Source organism: Lethenteron reissneri, chromosome 20, assembly GCF_015708825.2.
Source record: "Lethenteron reissneri isolate LAM-NWPU_2019-01 chromosome 20, ASM1570882v1, whole genome shotgun sequence".
Classification (NCBI taxonomy): domain Eukaryota; kingdom Metazoa; phylum Chordata; class Hyperoartia; order Petromyzontiformes; family Petromyzontidae; genus Lethenteron; species Lethenteron reissneri.
Window position 1 is genome coordinate 15,761,142 of NC_083798.1, and position 23,526 is coordinate 15,784,667.

Below are 23,526 nucleotides of genomic sequence, written 5' to 3' on the forward strand. Positions count from 1 at the left end.
CAGAATGAGTCTTAAAAACACTACACTCCAGTTTTCATTTAATATACAATCAGGTTTGCATTTAACATCTTTCATTAGGGTTCGTAGTTTACATGCAATAAACATTTACTGTGCTGGCCTTGAAAGCCCTTAGAACAATTGCTGGTAACGTGTAATTCTCAACTTTGACCCGACATGAACCACTTACCTGCCCCACACCCCACATACCTTTTGAAATCAGGCAACATCCTGCTGGTGGATGGAAAATCTTGTGGTGAAATCAAGATCACCGACTTTGGGCTATCCAAGATCATGGATGATGAAAACTACAACGCTGTGGACGGCATGGATCTGACCTCTCAGGGGGCAGGAACCTACTGGTAAACGATATTTTTCTAATACACAAAATAAGTATTTATCTTTTACAAATATTTGTACTCGACAAAGGAAGTTATGGTCTTGAATGCCTTATCGATGGAAGAGAACATTTTATTTTTAATTGGGGCAGTGGTGCAGTGGCTATTGCACTGCGCTTTGAACCCAGTGAGCTAATATTCTTAGGTTTTTTTGGTAAAGTCACGTAGGTGAAAATTTTTATTTTACTTTTATTAATTTTAATTTTACACCTACGTTACTTTACCGAAAAAACCTAAGAATATGAATCATTGCAGTCACGAAAGCTTCAAATCTAGAACCAGTGAGCTAACTTTAATTCCTGACTACGGCTACCATCATTGGTGAGTGATTTGTGAGCCAGTCCTGGGCTCACCTTTAACCAACCCACACGAGTATGTGTCGGTGTGAATTATGAGAAGCCCTTCATCCAGCTGGGGATTGACGCTTCACATTATTAAATTGATGAACATGTTTTATTCCTTTAAGCACCTTGAAGCATTGTACTTATTCATATTTTAAATACATATATTAATTTAGTGCACGTGTAAAATGGTGTAATATATTCATAGTGCCATGTGTTTATAAATGTGCTTGTAAATATTAATCAACTGGTTTTACAGTGAGGGAAAAAAGTATTTGATCCCCTGCTGATTTTGTACATTTGCCCACTGACAGAAATGATCAGTCTATAATTTTTATGGTAGGTTTATTTGAACAGTGAGAGACAGAATAACAAAAAAATCCAGAAAAACGCATGCCAAAAATGTTATAAATTGATTTGCATTTTAATGAGGGAAATAAGTATTTGACCCCCTCTCAATCAGAAAGATTTCTGGCTCCCAGTTGTCTTTTATACAGGTAACGAGCTGAGATTAGGAGCACACTCTTAAAGGGAGTGCTTTTGTGTTTTTCTGGATTTCTTTGTTGTTATTCTGTCTCTCACTGTTCAAATAAACCTACCATTAAAATAATAGACTGATAATTTCTTTGTCAGTGGGCAAACGTACAAAATCAGCAGGGGATCAAATACTTTTTTCCCTCGCTGTAAATCTTCACTTAAAGCTGGTCTTGTCGAGAGTTGCAAATGTTGCGCATGTCTGTGTAACGTGTCGGCGTGTTTTTCTACAATTTTTCTAGGTACTTGCCTCCAGAATGTTTCGTAGTTGGGAAGGAGCCACCAAAGATCTCAAACAAGGTGGATGTGTGGTCTGTTGGCGTCATCTTCTACCAGTGCCTTTATGGGCGAAAGGTAGGTGCTTCACCTCGCATTTTTCGATGTAAAGCTTTCGTGACTGCAGGGATTCGTCTTCTTGGTTATTTCGGTAAAGTCACGTAGAATAGAAATAATAAAATATTAAAAATTAAACATAATAAAATAATTCTCACGACGTTTCGGCCACAACGCAAGCAGCCGTCCTCAGGTGGAGAACAGGTCTGTCGAGAAGACAGTCATACTCTGTCGGACGGCTGCTTGCGTTGTGGCCGAAACGTCGTGAGAATTATTTTATTATGTTTTATTTTTATTATTTTATTATTTCCATTCTACGTGACTTACCAAAAGAACCAAGAAGATAACCTCGCATTGTTTATTTTTTTAATGAATATTTATTATTATTATTATTTGTTTATTTTAAAGTTTTAATTCCACAATTTTGCATCATTTTTGTGCAGCCTTTTGGGCACAACCAGTCTCAACAAGACATCCTTCAGGAGAAAACCATCCTGAGAGCTACAGAGGTGCAGTTTCCCGTCAAGCCCGTCGCCTCAAATGAGGCCAAGGTATGTCTATATCTCGCTTGGGGTTTTTAAACATGGCCATGCTGGCATCTGGCTGCAGTGTCAGGAGGCAATAAATGCTGCTTTGAGTTTCAATTATCAGCTGAATCACTCAATGACCTTCATTTAAAACCATGCAGAAGCCTATCGAGGCATGTGAATGTAGTTAATTACATAACGAGAATGTGATGGCAGTCATTTCCTCAAAGCTGTCTCCATGAGACGGCTCAATTTAAAGGCATGCAGATCCTCGTGTGGACTGCTTGGTTTTCTATCAATAATGTTGCACACAATGTGGTTTGTTTGAGAAAAAAAGTCACAAGTTGGTGTGGTCTTAGGCATTCATTCGTCGCTGCCTGGCCTACCGCAAGGAGGACCGCATCCATGTACAGCAGCTGGCCAGCGACTTGTACCTCATGCCTCACATCCGCAAGTCTCCTGCGAACACCAATACACATACGCCCAACTCCTCTGCCTCTGCTACTGCATCGCCCAACAGCAACTCCAACTAGTCAGCTTGGTGGCACACACTGCCCACAGCAACGGGACGAAGGGGTCGGGGGGGGGGAGGTCTGTGCTCTACGGAGACCCGAAGCTTGATGGATTCAGTGGCTGTGGGCATGAGAAATAACATCTCCGTTGACTTCTTAAGAGGAGCGGTGATGCTGCGGAGGTGGACACTGACCCTACAATGTGTTTTTGGGCATTGTTTAGCCTGGTGTCCAGGCCACACGTTTTTTTAGGGCTGGGAGTCGTCGAAACCCGAAGTTCAGCCATAATGCCTCACCGTCTCCTGAACTGTTATCGAGAAAAGGGAGATGCTCAAGTGCTTGGGCGCCCGAGTTAAGGTTTACTTCACGGAGTGAAAAAAACTTACAGAGCTGCCATTCGTCTTTCGCTACCTGTCATCCATTTTTGAAACTGATCTGGGGAAGACTTGAAGCTTTACTGAGAGGATAAGTTCTTGTGTACATACATGTATAAATTTTAGAACGATGAAGGTCTTTGTTGGAAAGTTGATGGGCCGTGCAAGTTCGTGAGTGTTTGTTGAGCGATGTGAAATATAAAGTTAGAGGTCGTTGAATAATGTTGCACATGCATGACTGATTTTTTTTTGGTGCAAAAAAATGTAGTTTACTTATCTCTGTAATGAACATAAAAATTTTAAAAATAATCTAATATGACTACCACTGGCATTGGTAAAGTGAGTTGAAGTGCAGAATTAAAATTATTTTAAAAAAATACTTGAAAAGTTCAGTGAAGTTGCCCTTGTGTGGGAGTGTGATTAGGGATTGTGTAATTGTTAAAATTGTTTTGAAATTGTTATACATGTACATAATCCAATGCTTTTAGTCTGTAAAGATGATGCCACCATCTCTTTTTTTACTTATGCAGTGTATGAATGACCCCTGGGTGCTGAGCACTTTATACTCCATGTAACCTTAACTTTGGTTTATGCAGATCGGTTATTGTATGGCATTGCATTTTACACAAGAAATTATTTAACAACCTATTAGAATGGACAATTTATAATTTTCATGAGTGCCATTCCTATATCCTTTAATAAATAAAATGCCACCATATTAAGTACTGTTACATGACCATTACATTTCTATCGGGTGCTTTAAAACCTCAGTTAAGGTAGGAGTATTGAGTTGAGTGATGTGAAGTGCATGTGGGGTGAATTGCGTGGCTTTTTATAATAGTCTACTACCAACAATGCCCTAGTCTACAGTCTCTTCAGTCAATACAAGTTGAAATAAAGATTTACTGCAACGAAATTAAAATGGCAGAGCTTGGCTCTTTAGTGTGTGCTGTGTGGATTCTGACGTGTGTAGTATTGAGGTGTGGTTACAATTGATGAGTTGCCCACTTTAAAACAATGTTTTCTGTTCAAAATGTAAGCTGTCTCTTTAAACACAACTATTCACAGTAAGCATAGAACACTAATCAATGTAGGGTATTGTGTATTGTGTAAAATGTGCAAATGAAAAAAAAATGGTTTACATAAAGTATAATGATAAAGCATCAAGCAGGACAGTATTTTAGTTGTAGAGATATTTTTTTATATTGTTACTAATTCTCCACAACGACACTGATTGTTTTGTTATATTCACATCAGAGGGGTTGCTTGGGTTACTAAAAAAAACGTTTCGGTTGAATGGTTCATCTATTGCATTGGAGACTTGTTATCATACAAAGTATGTCTGCTATGTTGCTTGGATACCTTGGCAATGTGAAGTAAAAAATATATTTGTAGCATTCAACCCCCTGTTGTATTCCTACTTTTAGATTACAGTGTAAAAGTATGATCATCAATGGTTTGCTTTTGTATGTTGTCATGCGACAAAATTGAGACATTATTCCAGCAGCTAAAAATAAACAATTACAAACTCAAATCTCCAGGGTTAAATAAGTGTCCACCTCGTCATGAACTTCACGGATTCATGTTAAATTATGAATTATTTGCATCTCAATTGGGAACGCTTTATGTGGTAACTGAATGTTCATTCATATGCAGTTCTGTAGTGCTAAAGTACTTTTTTGTGGATCGGAGATCTAAACGAGTACAATAGTGGTCATCTGGTCTTGCACAGATAGCTGGCTTCATTCACTTAAAGCAGTGGTTCTTAACCTGGGATGCACGCACCTAGGGGTACAAGTTGCCCTTTCAGGGGGTGCCAGACATGCCAGATTTCTTTCGAAGGTAAATCATCAAACATGAATTCAGCATGGGCACGTATGTACAGCTTCTTTTGTTTCATTAAACATTTTTTTTTAAGTTTTAACATGTGCGAACCAAAGGGGTGCAAGGCTGCAGTAAAGGTTAAGAACCACCGGATTAAAGGATCAATCTAGGAGTAAGTTCCACCAGGAATACATCTGATAAGCACGTGCTTGCATTGCTGTCAACATTTTTAAGACGTTACTCAGCTTACGATTGCTTCCCCAATGACTTAAATTCCATTAATATGCGCCGTTGGATCATCATGTTTGTTCATTTTCATAATCGGAACTTAACGTTCACCCAAAATCTCTCCTACAATTGTTTCATTTGTGTGGCCTCGTATTCATCATTCGCCTCTTCTGTGCTGTCATTCGTATTGTTCACCTCACTTGAACTGCCTCCTGTGTCTTATCTTGTGTGGTTTGCTTAAATCATAAAATACGATTCGTGCATGTATCAAGGGCATATGAATCGATTTTAATTGATGTAAGTTGACCCCGCACCACTCTTACGGCATTGCATTCAGGCGCGTTATACCGTATTGTATTTTTATTATGTGCCAGTACGTGATAAAGAATCTCACCAAAGGATATTTTTACTTGTGTTAATTAGTAAAGGGAATTGTGAGGTTAAGTACCACTAGAATGAAAATGAACCCATTTGACGTTTTCATCCTTCCCGAGTGCCACGGTGCTAATGGAACATTTTTGCAACAGCAAAATAAACAAGTAGACATATCTCCGTCATATATCTATCTTTCCACCAAATATAAAAGTATTTAACACGTCCCATAAACTACAAGACAGGAGTGCATCACTTGTATTTTGTGTTATGTGTCGTATCATTTAGCGTTGAATTAGGACCCATATTTATAATTTATGGAAATTTACCAGCATTGGTTCAAGCAACCCATCTGGTGAGACATCCAAACCGGTCTATTTTGTTTGTAATAAACCAATGTTGCTGAAATTATGCACTCCCAGAAGCTCTTATGGTTAACGCAAAGTGTAAAATATGTTTTTATCACTCGGACGTCCTTTGGACGTGACTGTCCGTACCTCCCCCCAACCAGCCAGCAAAACTTGTTTTGTAGTACGGTCCTGTATGGGACTGAATATGAAAGTGTGACAGCGTATCCAGCGGTATACACGGCCGAGCAGAGCCGGCCCTAGACCTTTGGGGGCCCTAAGCAAAATTTGGTTGGAGGCCCCTTTGATGTATGAGTTTTTCACCCACTCGCTAGCAGTGACTCTAGGGGGCCCTCTGCTGGTCACGGGGCCCTTTGCAATTGCAAGGGTCGCTTAGTGGCTGGGCCGGCTCTGCGGCCGAGGTAGAGGGTGGGTGGGGGGTGGTGTGACGTCGGCACGCACGAACTCTTGTCAAGGCCAGCCATGAATCCAGGCATCTATGGAGCCAGCAAAATTATTTTCTAATATAGCATGATGTGGAGTAAGAGATATATGAAGGAGAAATTGTCTGCTTCACTTTTCTATTGTATGCGCATCGACGACACTGATTATTTTGACCAGTACTGTTTAAAGAGCTCGCGACAAATAGGATCACTGCCACGGCTGAAAAAGTCGATTTCCACTCTGTTATCTGCAGCGCAACGTAGTGACATTACCGCCGCATTGGCATGTGTCGATTCCGGTTAAGTGTGACTAAAACACATACACATTCGTCAATAACTACCTTAAAATGAAAAATGTATAATTGGCGACCCTTTGGACCAATGGCCCGCCCCTTCAGAGCAGAGAGAGGCCAGACAGGATAAGGGGTCTGATAAGAATGAGGTTTAAGAAATCCTAATAATTTTAAATTGACATGAACACGTACGTATTAGTAGCTGTTGAATAACTTTAAAATAATAATTTAATCTCAAAGTGTTACTAAATAAAATAATGTACAATATATTAAAAGAAGTTCCGGCACATTGCATTATGTGAATGTTTTTGTAAGGTCAATGCATAAAACGTTTGGTGTCAGTGATGCATTTCTTGGCCCAATTATCGTTTTAATTAGAGAATGAGATACTGGAGTTGCTCTACATTCCTGAACGTTGCAGGAGGGGGGTAGTAGAATGTATGGGAGGCAATTTCAAAACTAGTTTTATTTGAATGTCTTTTTGGGCCCTGCTGTCATTTTTTTTATGAGAAATTCAACGTGACACGTATATGAAACTAAAAAGGGAAAATGTCTAGCACTCGACAATAAACGTATGTTTTAAGTGAAGGTGATGTGGTCATTCAGTCCTGTCGGTTTAACAGTACCGTATTCAGTCTAAATATGTAACCGAAATCTTGACTTAAAGCTTTCGTGGCTGCAGGAGTTGAAGATCTAGATATTTTAAACAGTTTGCCTTTAGAAGCTAATCTTCTTTTCCCGATGATGACCGCTTGTGTTGCGATCGAAACGTCGTAGTTTTTTGTTATTTTCTTTGAACCTATCTACATGACTTTACCGTAAGACCCCAAGAATATGATGCAGCCTTCTGTAATTTTTGTGGTCAAATTCCCACCATAACTCAATACAAGTCCACGTACCAACAAGTCACTAGGGCTATGGTCCCAGCAACGAATGGGACTAAATATGAGATTGGGATCCACCACAACAACATTACCAGTTCCTGCATGAAAAACATACGATTGCCGCATATAGACATGTCTAGCAAGACATATCTTGAGATCGCTGGTTACATTCCACCTCCTGGCACTGCATTTGAAACGATGGGAAAGTGTACTCAATGCCCCGGCATTATCTACGCAGTTGTACAAATGGGTACACTGTCGATCCGATCGGCAGGTAGTGGGATAAAGTGTGGGTATGCCCACCTGCTCCAAGATCCGAGTATCGTGGAAGAGTATACCAGATAGCCCATACAGCTCCCTCTCGTGGAATCGCTTCCAGCAGCAGCGTCAGTGCAGCACCTGTGAACTGTAGGGCATTTATATGTCCAGTTCAGTGGCTGCACATTATTTTAGAATGAGTTTTTCAAGTGAACTCGGGGATTGACATGTATACAACGATGGACGTGAAGACTTCTCCAGGGTAGATTCCCTTTTATATTCTCCAACTCGAAATCTGCACAGAGAATGCCACGCTCAGCTCTGAGCCCACGTGTCACAACACATGTCTCGACGCCAAAGCTCCCCCCGGTACCCGCTTCACCATCGCCCCTGGTGGCCAGAGTTAACACAAAGTTACATCCCACCAAAATACAATTTGTCCATATTAGTCCCCTATTTACCTCTTATGCACTGTAAATATACGATTTTAACAGTATTAACCAATAACATCCTTCACGATGTTAACTCTCATAGCAATAACTCAACATTATAACCACCTCGGTGAACTTTAAATTGTTGAGCATGAACGATCGATTGTAATCATGTACTGTTATTGACTCATGAATTATGAATATAAACACATCCAAATAAACGATTCAAAACTCGTTTATGGGTCTGGTCACAGCTACTCATAAGGTATTTAATACAGTTACTGTGTCAATGTGAAACACTATGTCTTTTCTGTCAAAAATTTCAGCATCTATTATTTATTTACTAGGGGTTTAATAATAGGGTTTTCCCCTTTTTTCTGGCAACAAAACTGAAACCTTTTTACGAGGATTCATGTCTGCATTAACCACAATACTTGCAGTCAAAATGCAAACAAAAAACACTGATAGTTTTTTGTGTTGCCAGAAAAATAGGGAAAACCCCTATTATTATATTTTGATACTGGCAAAGGTCTAATGATGTAGTTACTCGGGGTTGTTCGGGGGTGCCTGTGGTGCCCCTCACAACCATTTACGGCCTTCGGCCAGGAAAGTCACAAACAAAATTGCACACGAATGACGCATTCACGCAAGCACCCGATGCTCCGTTTTGAAATTTTAAAATGAAACATTTTTGAATTAGATAATTTTATTTCTTAATTAAAAGCTTATACCATTTTACATCTGGAAGACTTAATTGAAAAGGACGTTTCGTGTGAATTTTCACTCGTCGTTAAGTAGATGGCCTTGCTGGGGGTTCGGTTCGATGCGGACTTTCACCTGTTTGGGATTGCGGGGTCGAGATAAGGCGACATAGAGCTGCTGGCCGTGCGAGAAGACCGCCGTCTGCAGATCGATTCCAACGTAATCGAACGTCTGTCCCTGCGCCTCCGTCGTCCATGCAGGGGGTGCGTAGGTTTGCAGCGCCCCCTGCATGAAAACAACGGAAAGTGCAGCGTTCATCACAGATAGATAAAAGTTGTGCGCTTATATATGAGTAGATCAAATACTTTAATTGGAGCATTGTACTGTTGACCATACTCACAAACGAGTCTTGAGAATAATCTAAGCTCTGCAGCTATTTTACTCTGAATTCTGAAATGTACATAACACATTCCTGCGGAGGGAGCTGGTAGGAACGTTGGGTTGCTCGGTCAATGGCCAGAGTCTAAAGGGAGTTTCCACGTATTGCCAACAGAAATCTACCCGTCAACCAAGACCTCAAACGTACCACACATCACCCTTCTGGCATCGTACTCTCACCATCCACGACTCTCACCCAGATCAGATGAAGTACCATCAATAAACACCTCATTCGAGACCCAAACATTACCATCGCACCTCCTGGCTTGCACATGCCACCTCGAAGACAACCGGTGTAATCCTCTACCGCATTAGAACATCAAAAGGCCGATGCGCACATCTCCTAAGGCACATTTTGGTGCGATTGTGGCATTACGACCCGAGGTATGGGCCATAAAGTAAACTACGGTAGTCTGTGAACCTTCTACGGAGGAAAATTAATGGTAGGAACCCACTGGTTCCACCAGCCCACAGGGGATTATTGTGTCCGTCCGTCGTGCATCAAACATGGGAGGGGTGGGGCTGGGTGGGGAGGGTGGGGCTGGGTGGGGGGTGGGAGGGGTGGGGCTGGGTAGGGAGGGGCTGATCAACCCCGTGGTGCCCTTATAAAACTCAACGTTTAACCTACTCACGCCGGCTTGTGCCCGCCCTCACAGTCGGGCATATTTGCGGAATACACCACGCCGCCGTTGACCCTGGCCATTGACCGAGCAACCCAACGTTCCTACCAGCTCCCTCCACAGGAATGTGTCTCTTAAACGATCCTTAAATGAAAACCACATTCGCCACTAAGTGGTGGTGACGTCACCACGGAACCTGTGCCAGGCCAGGTGCACTTTGAGGCTATCACATGAAGTGTGGAAGGCTCGCTGGCAGGGGGTCACGGGGACAAGACCCAGGTAAGCATAACAGTGCCTACTGCATGGACCTGAAAACTCAATTTATCTGTACAAGAAAACGGGTAAACCGTATGCGTTGACAGGTGTAGCAGGTGCCATGGGTTGACTGGCTGAGATGATTGGCAGATGCACCAGCTGTGCCCCCTACTGTGCCAACTTGCAGTAGTTTATCCGCCCGGCGCTCTCCGCGCGTTGTTGTGAGAGTCGCTCCACTTGCCCTCCGTTGTTGAAAATGAAAAGAAACACCCCACGTGGGCCCTCTTTAACACGGAAGCGAAACAAGCCACGCGAGAGAAAGAGGCGTGGGAATATGGCGCGACGCAAGACCCGCGGTGGATCTCGTAGTTGTGGATCTCGGAGCCGGGATTCACCGTCCGTTGTACATGGTGAGTGCGGAAGCGGAAGCGTTTGGCCGGCTCCGGATTCCACTTTGAAGATCCGATCCAGGTTGCGTTGCGCGCATAGGAACACGTGTGTTGAACAAGACGCGCTGCAACACGGCGTGGAGTACACAATTGAATTCGGAGCCGGCAAGAAGATGCCACTTGGAACGTGTAAAGTGACAATTAGTCAATTATAACAAATGTACGGGATATATAATGAAATCAATAACAACGCGGTATTATTATTAAATCTCAACTGTTATAACAGCACGTAGAGGGCGATGGTAACACGTGCGATTATTTAATTTACGCTCCGCTCCGGAGTTTGAATCCTACAACAACCGCGCTGGGCCGAGAGTGGCGCTCGCTAGCCGGATCCGGTGGCTTTCGCAGATCCCCGACTGTTCGGGCAGCTGGCGAACGACCGCGTATAATCGGGAACTTCTCTTGGGGGGAGCTTCCTTCCGCTCTCGTCCACCGCTCAGGGATTTCATCCACCCACATTGACTCCACTGGAACCTGTGCTCGCCATGCTCACCCTGCCCACTTAGCGATGACAACCGACTGCATCGTCACCGCGATTGAGGACTCGTTCACTGATTGTGTGACGCCTGCGGAGCTGCTGGAGACTTACGCCCGACCGCTGCTGGTAGTCGGGGTGGTGGGGGTTGACCCCCTTTTCTTCTCGGAGTTGACCCACGGCCCCACACGTAGTTGACCCGACTAAAGGTTGACTGCTTTCCGGAGTTGATCCTGCTGGAGTTGACCCCCCCCCCCCCTCTCTCGGAGTTGACTGTCTTCTTGGAGTTGACACCTGCCAAGGTTGACCTCTCTCGTTGGAGTGGACCCTCTTGTGTAGTTGACCTAGTCACGCTTGACACCTTTAGGGGTTAACACCGCTTATGGTTGACCCTTTTTTGAAGTTTACCTCTCGGGGTTGACCCCTTTCAGGTTGTGACCCCGTCTTGGAGTTGACCCCCATCATCAGGGTTGACCACTCAGGGTTGACTAATCTCTTGAGTTGACCCCTTCTTGAAGTTGACCTGTATCAGGGTTCAACCCGTCTTGGAGTTGACCCCCATAATCAAGTCTGACCACTCAGGGTTGACTAATCTCTTGAGTTGACCCCTTCTTGAAGTTGACCTGTATCAGGGTTCAACCCGTCTTGGAGTTGACCCCCATAATCAAGTCTGACCACTCAGGGTTGACTAATCTCTTGAGTTGATCCCTTCTTCAAGTTGACCTGTATCAGGGTTCAACCCGTCTTGGAGTTTACCCCCATCATCATCATCAAGTCTGACCACTCAGGGTTGACTCATCCCTTGAGTGGGCCCCCTCCTTGGAGTTGACCCCCATCATCATCATCATCAAGTCTGACCATTCAGGGTTGACTCATCGCTTGCGTGGGCCCCCTCCTTGGAGTTGACCCCCATCATCATCATCATCAAGTCTGACCACTCAGGATTGACTCATCGCTTGCGTGGGCCCCCTCCTTGGAGTTGACCCCCATCATCATCAAGTCTGACCACTCAGGATTGACTCATCGCTTGAGTGGGCCCCCTCCTTGGAGTTGACCCCCATCATCATCAAGTCTGACCACTCAGGGTTGACTCATCCCTTGAGTGGGCCCCCTCCTTGGAGTTGACCCCCATCATCATCATCATCAAGTCTGACCACTCAGGATTGACTCATCGCTTGCGTGGGCCCCCTCCTTGGAGTTGACCCCCATCATCATCATCAAGTCTGACCACTCAGGGTTGACTCATCCCTTGAGTGGGCCCCCTCCTTGGAGTTGACCCCCATCATCATCATCATCAAGTCTGACCACTCAGGATTGACTCATCGCTTGAGTGGGCCCCCTCCTTGGAGTTGACCCCCATCATCATCATCAAGTCTGACCATTCAGGATTGACTCATCGTTTGCGTGGGCCCCCTCCTTGGAGTTGACCCCCATCATCATCAAGTCTGACCACTCAGGATTGACTCATCGCTTGCGTGGGCCCCCTCCTTGGAGTTGACCCCCATCATCATCAAGTCTGACCACTCAGGATTGACTCATCGCTTGAGTGGCCCCCCCTTGGAGTTGACCCCCATCATCATCATCAAGTCTGACCATTCAGGGTTGACTCATCGCTTGCGTGGGCCCCCTCCTTGGAGTTGACCCCCATCATCATCAAGTCTGACCACTCAGGATTGACTCATCGCTTGAGTGGGCCCCCTCCTTGGAGTTGACCCCCATCATCATCATCAAGTCTGACCATTCAGGATTGACTCATCGCTTGAGTGGGCCCCCTCCTTGGAGTTGACCCCCATCATCATCATCATCAAGTCTGACCACTCAGGATTGACTCATCGCTTGCGTGGGCCCCCTCCTTGGAGTTGACCCCCATCGTCATCAGGATTGACCTCCTCCTGGAGCCATGCGCCACCACCTCCGTGCCGTGTGTCTGTGCGCGGTGGCCCTGGCTCTGTGTGTGGCCGTGGCCCAGGCGTCGCTCGGAGACCGGCAGCCCCACTATGCGCAGTGCGTGAAGCGGTGCTCGAGGAGCAACTGCACGGGCCACGTGCGGCCCTTTTACATGCCCTACACAGGTGACAGCTGCCCACAGGAGTACCGGTAACCGAATGGAGAGAGGATAAACACGGCTATCGGTTTTGCCGCACGTATATACACATGGACAACGCGTCGTATGAGCAACCACCAACACCCTCGGACATAAAAACAAAACATTGGCGGTGGTGTACAAATATAAATACAAGGTCTCGCGAAAGAGTTGTTTTGGTGTTTTGAGTAGCAACGATCCTGGAAACTCACGCGTAGCAAATGCGTGGGGAAGCTGTCACTTTGGAAGTCACAAACGATGTAACAATAATCGGTGAAAAGTGTGCTTCAGATTTGACCTGCAGCAGGCCAATTAATGAGTTGTACATGTGGGTGAGTGACTCATTTTCCACCTGTTGAATGGTGCTGAAACTGTCGTAATATTCTACATAGTGTCAGCGTCGTACCCGACTTAATGTAGTACTGCACATGCAGTTATGTTTTGCTGTAGAAAAAAAAGTAAACACTGGCATAGTTACTGTGTAGTCTATATCATCACCAGCCTTGATCCGTCTGCTGGATGAAGGCCTCCCCAAGCTGTTGCTGCCGTTCCTCGTGCTCTCGCGATCTAACAATCCATTAGCTCTGGCACGTGTGCAGATCTCATTCCTTCATCCCCGATGGGGGAATGCCCTCTTGGGCATATTTCCTCCTTTGGCTTTAATTCCAACGTAAGTCTTCATCCCATCTGGCGATGTAACATTTGCAAGCTCACTTAGTTTTTTTGTACCAGCCATTATAACAACCGATGGAAATGTGTTTCTACAGGTAACTGATCGAACTTAATAAAAATGCTGCAAAGTTGGGCTTTATATATTCACATCTCATCATTAGATAATTTGAATGGTGGATTATATGGCTGCTTTGTTTTTTAATTCTGTCTTGCCTGGCAGGCTGGCTGTGTGAGGATGAGTGCAGATACACGTGCATGTGGGACACTGTTGCATTATTCCTCAAAGAAGGTCGCAGTATCCACAGTTCCACGGAAAGGCAAGTTGAACTAATATTTCCGCGAGAAGCCACTGACGTAACCCTGAATATGAGATTTGGTGGCAATTCTTGCGTTTTTATGATAAAGTAATTGAAGCATCAGTTTCATGTCACTGTCAGTTTTATCACAACCCTTATTATTTTTCACTCGGAAATGTGATTCAGAAATTCTAAACACTTGGCTAATGAGTGTATAACAAGCAGTGCCAGTAGACGAATCATTAAGGCAGTCAAGATGTGTTGTGTACAGTGGCTCACAGGTCAGAGATTCGTGACAGCTTGATTTCACATTAACGACTGTGCCTGTGTCTTTGTCTATTCCCTTAGTGGCCATTTGTTCGGCTATTGTGTATTCAGGAGCCCCTGTCTGCATTGGCTTCACTGCTCAATGGGCTCTCGTATTACGCAGCAATGGTTATGTACCGCAAAAAAATACCGTCCACGGCACCCATCTACCAAACGGTCATCGCTTTTTCTCTGGTGAGCCCTTTTGGTCTTGAAATGTGTATGAACGTGCAGATCTTCGTGTTGGTCAAATTCGTGTTCATAATCGATCGGTGCATTTTTGTTGTTATTTCTTTTGAAATCAATTCTTGGTTTCAAAATTCATGGAATCAATAATCGAATCCAGTAAAATGTTTAGTAACGAAAGAAGCGAATAGGACCTGAGAATGTTCAAACTGAACGGCGAGTAATTGGTCAGTGGCAGCCTTCATTAGGCACCAGAGGCCAGGCTCATCAGTCATTGTGTGGTTCGTTTCAGCAGACGCAAATACACACACACGGGGCTGGATTTAACCTTTTTTTGGAATACATTTTGAAATACGTGGCAACCCGTTCATTGATTTTCATCGTTTTATTGCACATGATTATTGATAATGCAAAAAAAAATTAACGTAAGAACCTGAGGTCAAATATACACATAAGACCCTGGGGTGGAAACATTTGTAGTAAATGTCTATTTGATATAAAACACGTTCCTTCGGAGTGGGCAGGTAGGAACTTGGTTAGACAGCGCATTCGTGCGATCCGTGTCACGCGGCGCAAGCTGCGTGACACAAATCGAGGGTGTGGCTATGCACGACAGACAGACAGACAAATAATCCCTGGTGGGCAATGTGGATCTGTTGTTCCTACCTGTATTACATTTTCAGTAGCATAGTAAGTACCAGGTAATTATTTTAGCATTCTACCTGGGGTTGGTTAAACCTGAAAGGTCCTATAAGTGAATTGTGGCAGTCACTTTACTTGACTAGTTGTGCATAAAAACGTGATGAATAGAGTCACTTATTTCTGCGCATTGCATCTCGTAGGCTATACATCATTTGCAAATGCTCGGCGACCCATGGAATTAATGTCATTGAATTTTGTTAAATGAATGTGATTTCAAAAATTACAACTACGATGTGTCTTGTCTCAGATTGGAATGAACACTTGGCTTTGGTCAACAGTGTTTCACTGCAAAGATACACCTTGGACCGAGGTCAGTCTCTCTCTCTTCCTTAGTAAGGAACTTGTGTTTTACACTTTTATATGGTGAGCAGTGGCACATACAGCTAAATAATTTGGAATGGACAAATAGTTTTCAAACCAAGGGTACTATGTCAGAACTAAGTTCCCTACAGGTTTTTTTTTCATTTCTAATTAACCACCTGTGACAGAGTTTGTATCCGTTGCATTTGATAGCGTGCTCAAGTCATTCATTCTTACATTTGTGACAATTATGAGTACCTTTGACGTACAACAGCCGTCTAAACAGCGGGGGGAGAAGGAAACTGTCCCTTTAGCTCCTGCTTGGGTGCACCTTTGGAATTTGAGTGACCACATTGTGGAAATATCTACAATTTACCCAAAAAAATTGCATTAACCTGAATGTGTAAACTTCATTTCTAGAAAATGGATTACTTCTCTGCAACTTCACTCATCCTTTATTCCATCTACTTCTGCTGTATAAGGTCAGCTTGTCTTTTGCTCACTGAAATATGAATTATTAATCGGATCTCACTTTCCTGTATGGATTGCATTATTGAAAATGAATGCCTTGACATTCCAATTCATTTGCATTAAACCTCTAGCAATAAGACATCCATGCTAAGTAGCTTGGTTGGCTTGGGCTTTTGGAACGGCAATGAAATGAGGTCCCCTATGATCCGTTGCTATCTCCTCTCACCTCGCGTCTCTGCATGCCGATGGCATGCATCGCACACCCGCGCATCTCCAATGATATAGGCCATGGCGTCTTGGTGTCATGTGAATGCACCCACCAATTACAGCTCACCCAACTGCACAACTTGACATTGCCACTCCTCCCGAGTTCCAATAATCATCCGCCCTGGGCAGAGGCTTACATTGCCTACGCCTAAAGCCGGCATTGTCAGAGTTCCCGACCAGCTACCAGCGCTCGTCCCTTGCGTTCCCTCCTCCTTGTGACGAGGAAAGCACGGGCCTCTCCAGCCCTTGGGCCCCCGAGCAATTGCGACACCCTGCACGCTTGATGGCTCTGCCAGTGGGTTGCCGCCGACACTGTAGTCTGCTTTGCAGGACGGTGGGACAGCGGCATCCGGGTGCGGCGTCTGTCTTCGGAGCAGTCCTCGTGTCGTTCTTCGCCTATCACGTCTGGTACATGGGCTTCGTCCGCTTCGACTATGGCTACAACATCATCGCCAATGCTACCATAGGTGTGCCGTCGGTTTCTACACTGCCGCTAGCCAACGCCACTTGAGTTTCTGTAGTAGAAATAGACATGCGTTTGATTTATTTATTCATAAACATGTACAACCCTTTCGTCGTTCCCCCTGCTGGAGGAGAACCTATACGTGCCTGTCTGGCTCATGTTTGACCATACTTCACCACGCATGTCAGTACTGGTTAGTGAAGGTGAGGATATTGGAACAGCGTACAACAATGGATTTTGTCGCACTGCCCTCTGCTGACAATTTCGCATCACAGCAGCCTCCAACACCTGTAGAATATGCATGGTGATGGTTGCCCATTCAACCGCTATCCAGGACCTAACGCTGCTTAGCTTCCGCGATGTGATGAGATCCGGCACATTGCGGAGGATTTGGTCATAGGCAATTCAATATTGATATTCAATATTAATTATTGATGTTTTTCTAAACTTTGAGATGTGCGGGAAGAGAGGCAAGCGCTCGGGATCAATGACAACTTCATGGTTCCGAACACTCTTTGCCAGCATGCTGTTAGAGTTTAGGGAGGGTACACTCAATCTGCTGTCTTGATTGAGGGCTGGACTTTTGTGCTCAATCTGAGTGCTTTAGTTTCGGCAACAGTTGGTTGGTGGAAGTTATAACAAATCCTACCAGCAAAACAAAACCAAACGAAAGCAGTTAACCGCTGCATGTATGCTTTGTTTACTGCACGCGCAGGTCTGGTGACCCCGCTGTGGTAACGGTGTGTGTGCGCGATGGTCTGGTGAACCTGCTGTGGTGGTTTGGTCTGCATGCGCGTTCATTGTGCTGTCACATACACACAGGTCTCGTGAACCTTCCGTGGTGTTTGGGTTGATGCGTGTACACGAAGGTTTTAGTGACCTTGCTGTGGTGGTATGGTGTGCGTGCGTCTCCATTGTGCGGTCACGTACAAGCAGGTCTCGTGAACCTACTCTGTTGGTTTGGTGTGCATGCGTTGTGCGGTCAAATAACACACAGGTCTGGTGAACCTACTCTGTTGGTTTGGTGTGCATGCGTTGTGCGGTCAAATAACACACAGGTCTGGTGAACCTGCTGTGGTGGTTTGGTGTGCATGCGTTGTGCGGTCATATAACACACAGGTCTGGTGAACCTGCTCTGTTGGTTTGGTGTGCATGCGTTGTGCGGTCAAATAACACACAGGTCTGGTGAACCTACTCTGTTGGTTTGGTGTGCATGCATTGTGCGGTCAAATAACACACAGGTCTGGTGAACCTGCTGTGGTGGTTTGGTGTGCATGCGTTGTGCGGTCAAATAACACACAGGTCTGGTGAACCTACTCTGTTGGTTTGGTGTGCATGCGTTGTGCGGTCAAATAACACACAGGTCTGGTGAACCTACTCTGTTGGTTTGGTGTGCATGCGTTGTGCGGTCAAATAACACACAGGTCTGGTGAACCTGCTCTGTTGGTTTGGTGTGCATGCGTTGTGCGGTCAAATAACACACAGGTCTGGTGAACCTGCTGTGGTGGTTTGGTGTGCATGCGTTGTGCGGTCAAATAACACACAGGTCTGGTGAACCTGCTGTGGTGGTTTGGTGTGCATGCGTTGTGCGGTCAAATAACACACAGGTCTGGTGAACCTACTCTGTTGGTTTGGTGTGCATGCGTTGTACGGTCAAATAACACACAGGTCTGGTGAACCTGCTCTGTTGGTTTGGTGTGCATGCGTTGTCCGGTCAAATAACACACAGGTCTGGTGAACCTGCTCTGTTGGTTTGGTGTGCATGCGTTGTGCGGTCAAATAACACACAGGTCTGGTGAACCTGCTGTGGTGGTTTGGTGTGCATGCGTTGTGCGGTCAAATAACACACAGGTCTGGTGAACCTGCTGTGGTGGTTTGGTGTGCATGCGTTGTGCGGTCAAATAACACACAGGTCTGGTGAACCTACTCTGTTGGTTTGGTGTGCATGCGTTGTGCGGTCAAATAACACACAGGTCTGGTGAACCTGCTGTGGTGGTTTGGTGTGCATGCGTTGTGCGGTCAAATAACACGCAGGTCTGGTGAACCTACTCTGTTGGTTTGGTGTGCATGCGTTGTGCGGTCAAATAACACACAGGTCTGGTGAACCTGCTGTGGTGGTTTGGTGTGCATGCATTGTGCGGTCAAATAACACACAGGTCTGGTGAACCTGCTGTGGTGGTTTGGTGTGCATGCGTTATTCGGTCAAATAACACACAGGTCTGGTGACCCTGCTGTGGTGGTTTGGTGTGCATGCGTTGTGCGGTCAAATAACACACAGGTCTGGTGAACCTGCTGTGGTGGTTTGGTGTGCATGCGTTATGCGGTCAAATAACACACAGGTCTGGTGAACCTGCTGTGGTGGTTGGGCTGGTGCTTGCGAGGCCACCGTGAGCGGCCATACGTGTGGCGCTGCGCCGCCGTCGTGATCTGCCTGCACGGCCTGGCGCTGCTTGAGCTGCTCGACTTCCCACCGCTGCTTTGGACCTTGGATGCGCACGCGCTGTGGCACATCGGCACCATCCCCCTGCCCTTGGTCTTCTACAGGTCAGCTGGGCTTGCCACCCCAACACTTAAGAGTCCCTCTTCACCTTGGAGCACTGCAGTGCCTGTCCTCAAAATAACGTGGAAGCATATCCCACGTCCCGCATACAAACAGGGACTTTTGAGGGACCCCTGAAGATAAAATTACAAGCTGTAAATCTAATCAATCGGACTTTCATGAAAATAATGGGGTTTTGTTAAGAACGTGGATATACTGGACACCCCTTGTCTGAAATGGTCTGATATTTTGAATATACTGTATTCGCGTTGTGCAAGCTGAGAGCCCCAAGGTGTAAACAAATATCCCTAATATTTGGTCCTCTGGAGCAAATGTTTGTAACACCAGAGGAAAAAAATATTTGTTCCTATCAGTGACCATTGGTTGAGATTAGGGTTTGAGTGTGCACAGGTCCACTGCGCTTGGCCCCACCATAAAGTTACAGTCAACCACACCATTGCAGCACCCTTAGTCACAACTATTTATTCAGACCTTCACTGCTGGATGATGGTCTCCCCATGCCAAATCGATCTTGGGGGTTGTTTGACCAATACTTGACCACAATGGTCAATGTGGGTTGGTGAAGAGGGCGGCAGTGCAGGATTGCTTCAGATATGACTCGTCATTGACATTAGCCAATGTCGGGGCTCTACCCCAAGAGTTGTGAGGCAGCCCAGCCTGGATACAGCTGCAAGTCACCCCAGCTCTGACCCTTTTAAGCTATTTTGAAGATTAAGCCATACCTCCGATTAGCATGGTTGGCTACGTACGGTTCGAAAGAAGTTCAACATACATACAGAGCCAACCACTGTTCCATTGAAAAGTGTCTTTGCACACCGTGTCGGGCTTTTGCATTTATTTCACAAGGGCTTTGCAACTGGATCTTGTGACAACATTTAACAGTTGTTATTTTAAGTTACATTGTCTGGAAAATAATTTGTCTTGTGTCTTTGAAGTGTGTTTGCGCTGCCCTTGTCTGCAATGCCTTGTCATGCCAAGTTATTCACATGACTTTTTCATTTTTCAGGTTTCTTATCGAGGACAGTTTGTATCTTCTGAAGGAACAGGAGCTCAAGAAGATCTATTGATGGGTGGAGAAAAGAGAATAGGCTGCTTTATCTACTCTTAGCCGTGCCAAATAACACACACTAAGATTTCTTTGTGTGTTTTTTTTTTCTTCTGAATTTGCCACGTTATTGGGTAAGGAACTGACGAGTGTCATGCTGGTGTTTACGATCAAACTATCCGGGGTGAATCGCAGAATGTTGTCTTAAACACTGTAGCCTTTAAGCCACTGTTTTCAAAGGCAGTTGTTGTGCTCTTATGGAGAGTTTCTCGAGCTTTGTGTTAAGGACAACACTTGTACTTTTATATATGCCAATGCAGCACTGATTACGTCAGCTCTTTAAGTTTTGATAAATTCTTGATTCATGGGACATGTTAAGGAATCTCACAAAAATACAGATTCCTATTGATGTGGTGTATTTTGTAAGCTGTTTCAATGTGCCTCTATGATTCGGGGTGTCTTATGAGCAGTGTGATGTGTTTCTAACTTTTATATTGACTTGTATTTTTTGAGGCCTTTACTGCTTTGAATTATAAGGTGACTGAGGTGTACACATTTGTGGAGTTGTAGTAAAAAATGAGGAGCTATTAAGGCACATACACACTCTCGTCTGTCTAATTTGTTCCTTTAGTACGCATCAGCTATTATTTATCCACTGCTGGATGAAGCCCCCCCCCCCCCCCCCCCCCCATGTAACCATCAAGTTCCTTTCATTCCACAAGCCATCTCCTGCACTTGAACCGATTTAAGTCACTGCTCCAAGGTGGTCATCATCTCGGGTGTTTTCCGTCACCATTCTTGTCCATCGGCCATCATCCCTTCAAGCAACATATCTAGCCTAAGCCCACAATGGTCGACACAATAATTCGTTTTTTGATCCATGTGTTCCACTTTCAATATAATTCACAACATGCATCGCTTCATACTTCTTTGCTTATTTTCAGCTTTTAAATTTTTTTGTCAGAGTCCATGTTTTCGATCCATATTTCAATTATTTCCCTAGAGAGATATTTCTTTGTTGTGCCTTTCAGTTGTGCCCCTGTAACAATTATTTCCTTGGTTCACCAAGGGGCTTCCTCATGCCATGGCATCAAACAGATTATTTTACCATACTTCACGCTGACCGGTGCAGATTGGTTAATGGTGGGAAGCATCGGGCAAAGAAGCACAAGACAAGGTTCTGACCTGCCTCTACTGGACATCTGTTTAAAAGATATTCATAGGTCATCGGATTCCTGCAGGATAAATACAGATTCTGATTCTGAACATGGGATTTTTCTTTTTCTGCGATGTCCTCTGCTGCCCACGAAGTAACCCGGTGCCCGCCTATAACAAGCTGGCGTGCATGGAAGTAAACCCATTCAAGCACTATCCAGGCTCAACTTTGCTTAGCTTCCGAGATCTAGTGAGGTTGGGTGCATTCCGGTTGATTTTGATCACTAGTGAAAGAATGTGTCTAAATCACTACTGGACTTTCTCTAGGTGGCATCGGTGGAATACAGTAAAAAAAAATATAGCGAAAAAGGCACATACTCTCGTCTGTGTAATTTGTTCATAGAGGCTATTATTTATCCGCTGCTGGATGAAGGCCTGCCCATGTCACCATCAAGTTCATTTCTCATCATCAAGTTCCTCGATGGTGCAATCCAAATAACGAGAGTAGCAGCACGTATTTATGTATGGTACTGTATACATACCTGCATATATTGGCAAAAGTAACATGTAGCTTTAGCCCAATTCCATGGGAGGAAGATTGCTTAGTTAACTGATGGTAAAATACGAAACACTTTATTTTTAAAATAGTTCAGTAGGAATATGCAAATCAAGCTGTGGGTGTAATTTGTTTGGGAGGGTGGTGGGCGCATAGGTTGTCGGGTCCTAATTAAAAAATGTATTATTTATGTTTGGTGTAAGGGCCTGACTCATCTAAATTAGCGGCAACGTATAGCTTTGTATATTTTGCCAGTATTTAGATGTCAAATTACATCAAATATATGCAGATTTTAGAATATCAAGTCATCTTTAATTCAACACCCATCAAGCCCTACAGATACAAACTATCGTAGGCCGGAGTTCAAAGGGTGAACAAAACAATCTTTGCACACCTCATGTTGGGGGGGGGGGTCCAATTAAAAACATTTTCTTTCCCTCCATCATAAACATTAGCTCACTTATATTTGAGCCGAATTTCAGATGGTTAGCCCTTCTAGATTATCGTGAGAATTGTATACGTAATCCAAAATGTGCATGTATGATGTGTGCTCTAAAGGCACTAAAGGTGATATGATGTGTTTTGTTGTTATTGTATACACGGGGCGCGGGCGTGCGAGAGCACGGCCACTACTGAATGTTGGATCAAATGTTGGGGTCACGCAAGGGACAAGGGACCACGCCGAGACAAAGGAACGAAAAAATTAACCCGTAAAAACAAAGTTTTTCACTATAAATCCTTTATATGCGTGGCGACTAGAGTCCTCTCATCCTCTGGCTTGAGATGTCTGCCACCTATGGGTCAGATGATTGCCTGCCACCATTAAGCAATTGGTAATTAAATATAATTTATTTTTTCCTAAAAAGTGTAAAATTTTGGAATATTTTTTCAGGAACATTAATTGTCACGCACAACGAGTCTGTGTGCAAAATATCAGCTCGATTGGATCACGGGAAGTGGGTTAAAAAACGACCGAAAGATTTGCACGGTCGTAAGCGCGCAAGCAAGTGAACTTAATATAAAGGATTTAAAAAGGGGGCGATGGAGATGGGGGGGGGGGACCTCCAAAGATATAACGAGGAGAGAGGTTATATCAAGAGGTGTGGGACGAAGGCCAGGAGCTCTCCAGGGAAGAAAAGGCTGATGTCAACAACAAGTGTTCGTGTTGGCGTTGAACGGAATAATGATGATAGTTCCGTTGCCAGGACGGCTCGTGTGGACAAGGCCGTTTTCTCAGCTTCATTCAGATTTGGGTCAATTTTGAATACCGTGTAATCGGGTGCGTGAGCCCAATTGGCACGGGATCAGGGGAAGATTGCACGAACATATTTATAAGTGGAGAAGTTTGCTGTTTATGTTAAGCGAGGCGAGGGGTGGGGGTGCTGAACGGTACTTTATTATTGGGTGCTAAACCCCTTTTTTTGAG

General features: G+C 44.6%; 2 protein-coding genes and 1 long non-coding RNA gene across 7 annotated transcripts in view; 2 read left to right on the top strand and 1 right to left on the bottom strand.

Moving 5' to 3' along the window:
* LOC133344854 (serine/threonine-protein kinase tousled-like 2) overlaps nt 1-6,021 on the top strand; it is a 26,153-nt gene extending 20,132 nt beyond the window's left edge. For all 3 annotated transcript variants that reach the window (XM_061555105.1, XM_061555107.1, XM_061555106.1), the window contains exons 18-21: nt 221-359; nt 1,513-1,624; nt 2,047-2,154; nt 2,490-6,021. In XM_061555105.1, the coding sequence (XP_061411089.1) occupies nt 221-359; nt 1,513-1,624; nt 2,047-2,154; nt 2,490-2,663 (533 nt within the window). In that variant the 3' untranslated portion in view covers nt 2,664-6,021. The remainder of the gene's footprint in view (nt 1-220; nt 360-1,512; nt 1,625-2,046; nt 2,155-2,489) is intronic.
* The window catches only part of LOC133344858 (uncharacterized), a 12,991-nt gene extending 2,573 nt beyond the window's left edge, over nt 1-10,418 (bottom strand). For 2 of the 3 annotated variants that reach the window (XR_009755385.1, XR_009755384.1), the window contains exons 1-3: nt 10,284-10,418; nt 8,934-9,083; nt 7,711-7,813 (exon numbers count right to left, since the gene is read on the bottom strand). This is a non-coding gene — a long non-coding RNA (uncharacterized LOC133344858). Of the gene's footprint in view, nt 1-7,710; nt 7,961-8,933; nt 9,084-10,283 lie in introns of all 3 variants that reach the window. The other variant, XR_009755386.1, reaches the window with a different exon arrangement.
* Nucleotides 10,419-10,703: 285 nt separating this feature from the next.
* Nucleotides 10,704-20,988, top strand: PGAP3 (post-GPI attachment to proteins phospholipase 3). The gene is given in 9 exon segments (XM_061555116.1): nt 10,704-13,110; nt 14,014-14,088; nt 14,091-14,110; nt 14,438-14,590; nt 15,531-15,593; nt 16,004-16,065; nt 16,652-16,788; nt 19,124-19,328; nt 20,351-20,988. Coding segments are annotated over 9 exon segments (948 nt in total). The 5' UTR covers nt 10,704-12,938; the 3' UTR covers nt 20,412-20,988.
* The last annotated feature ends 2,538 nt before the right edge of the window (nt 20,989-23,526 follow it).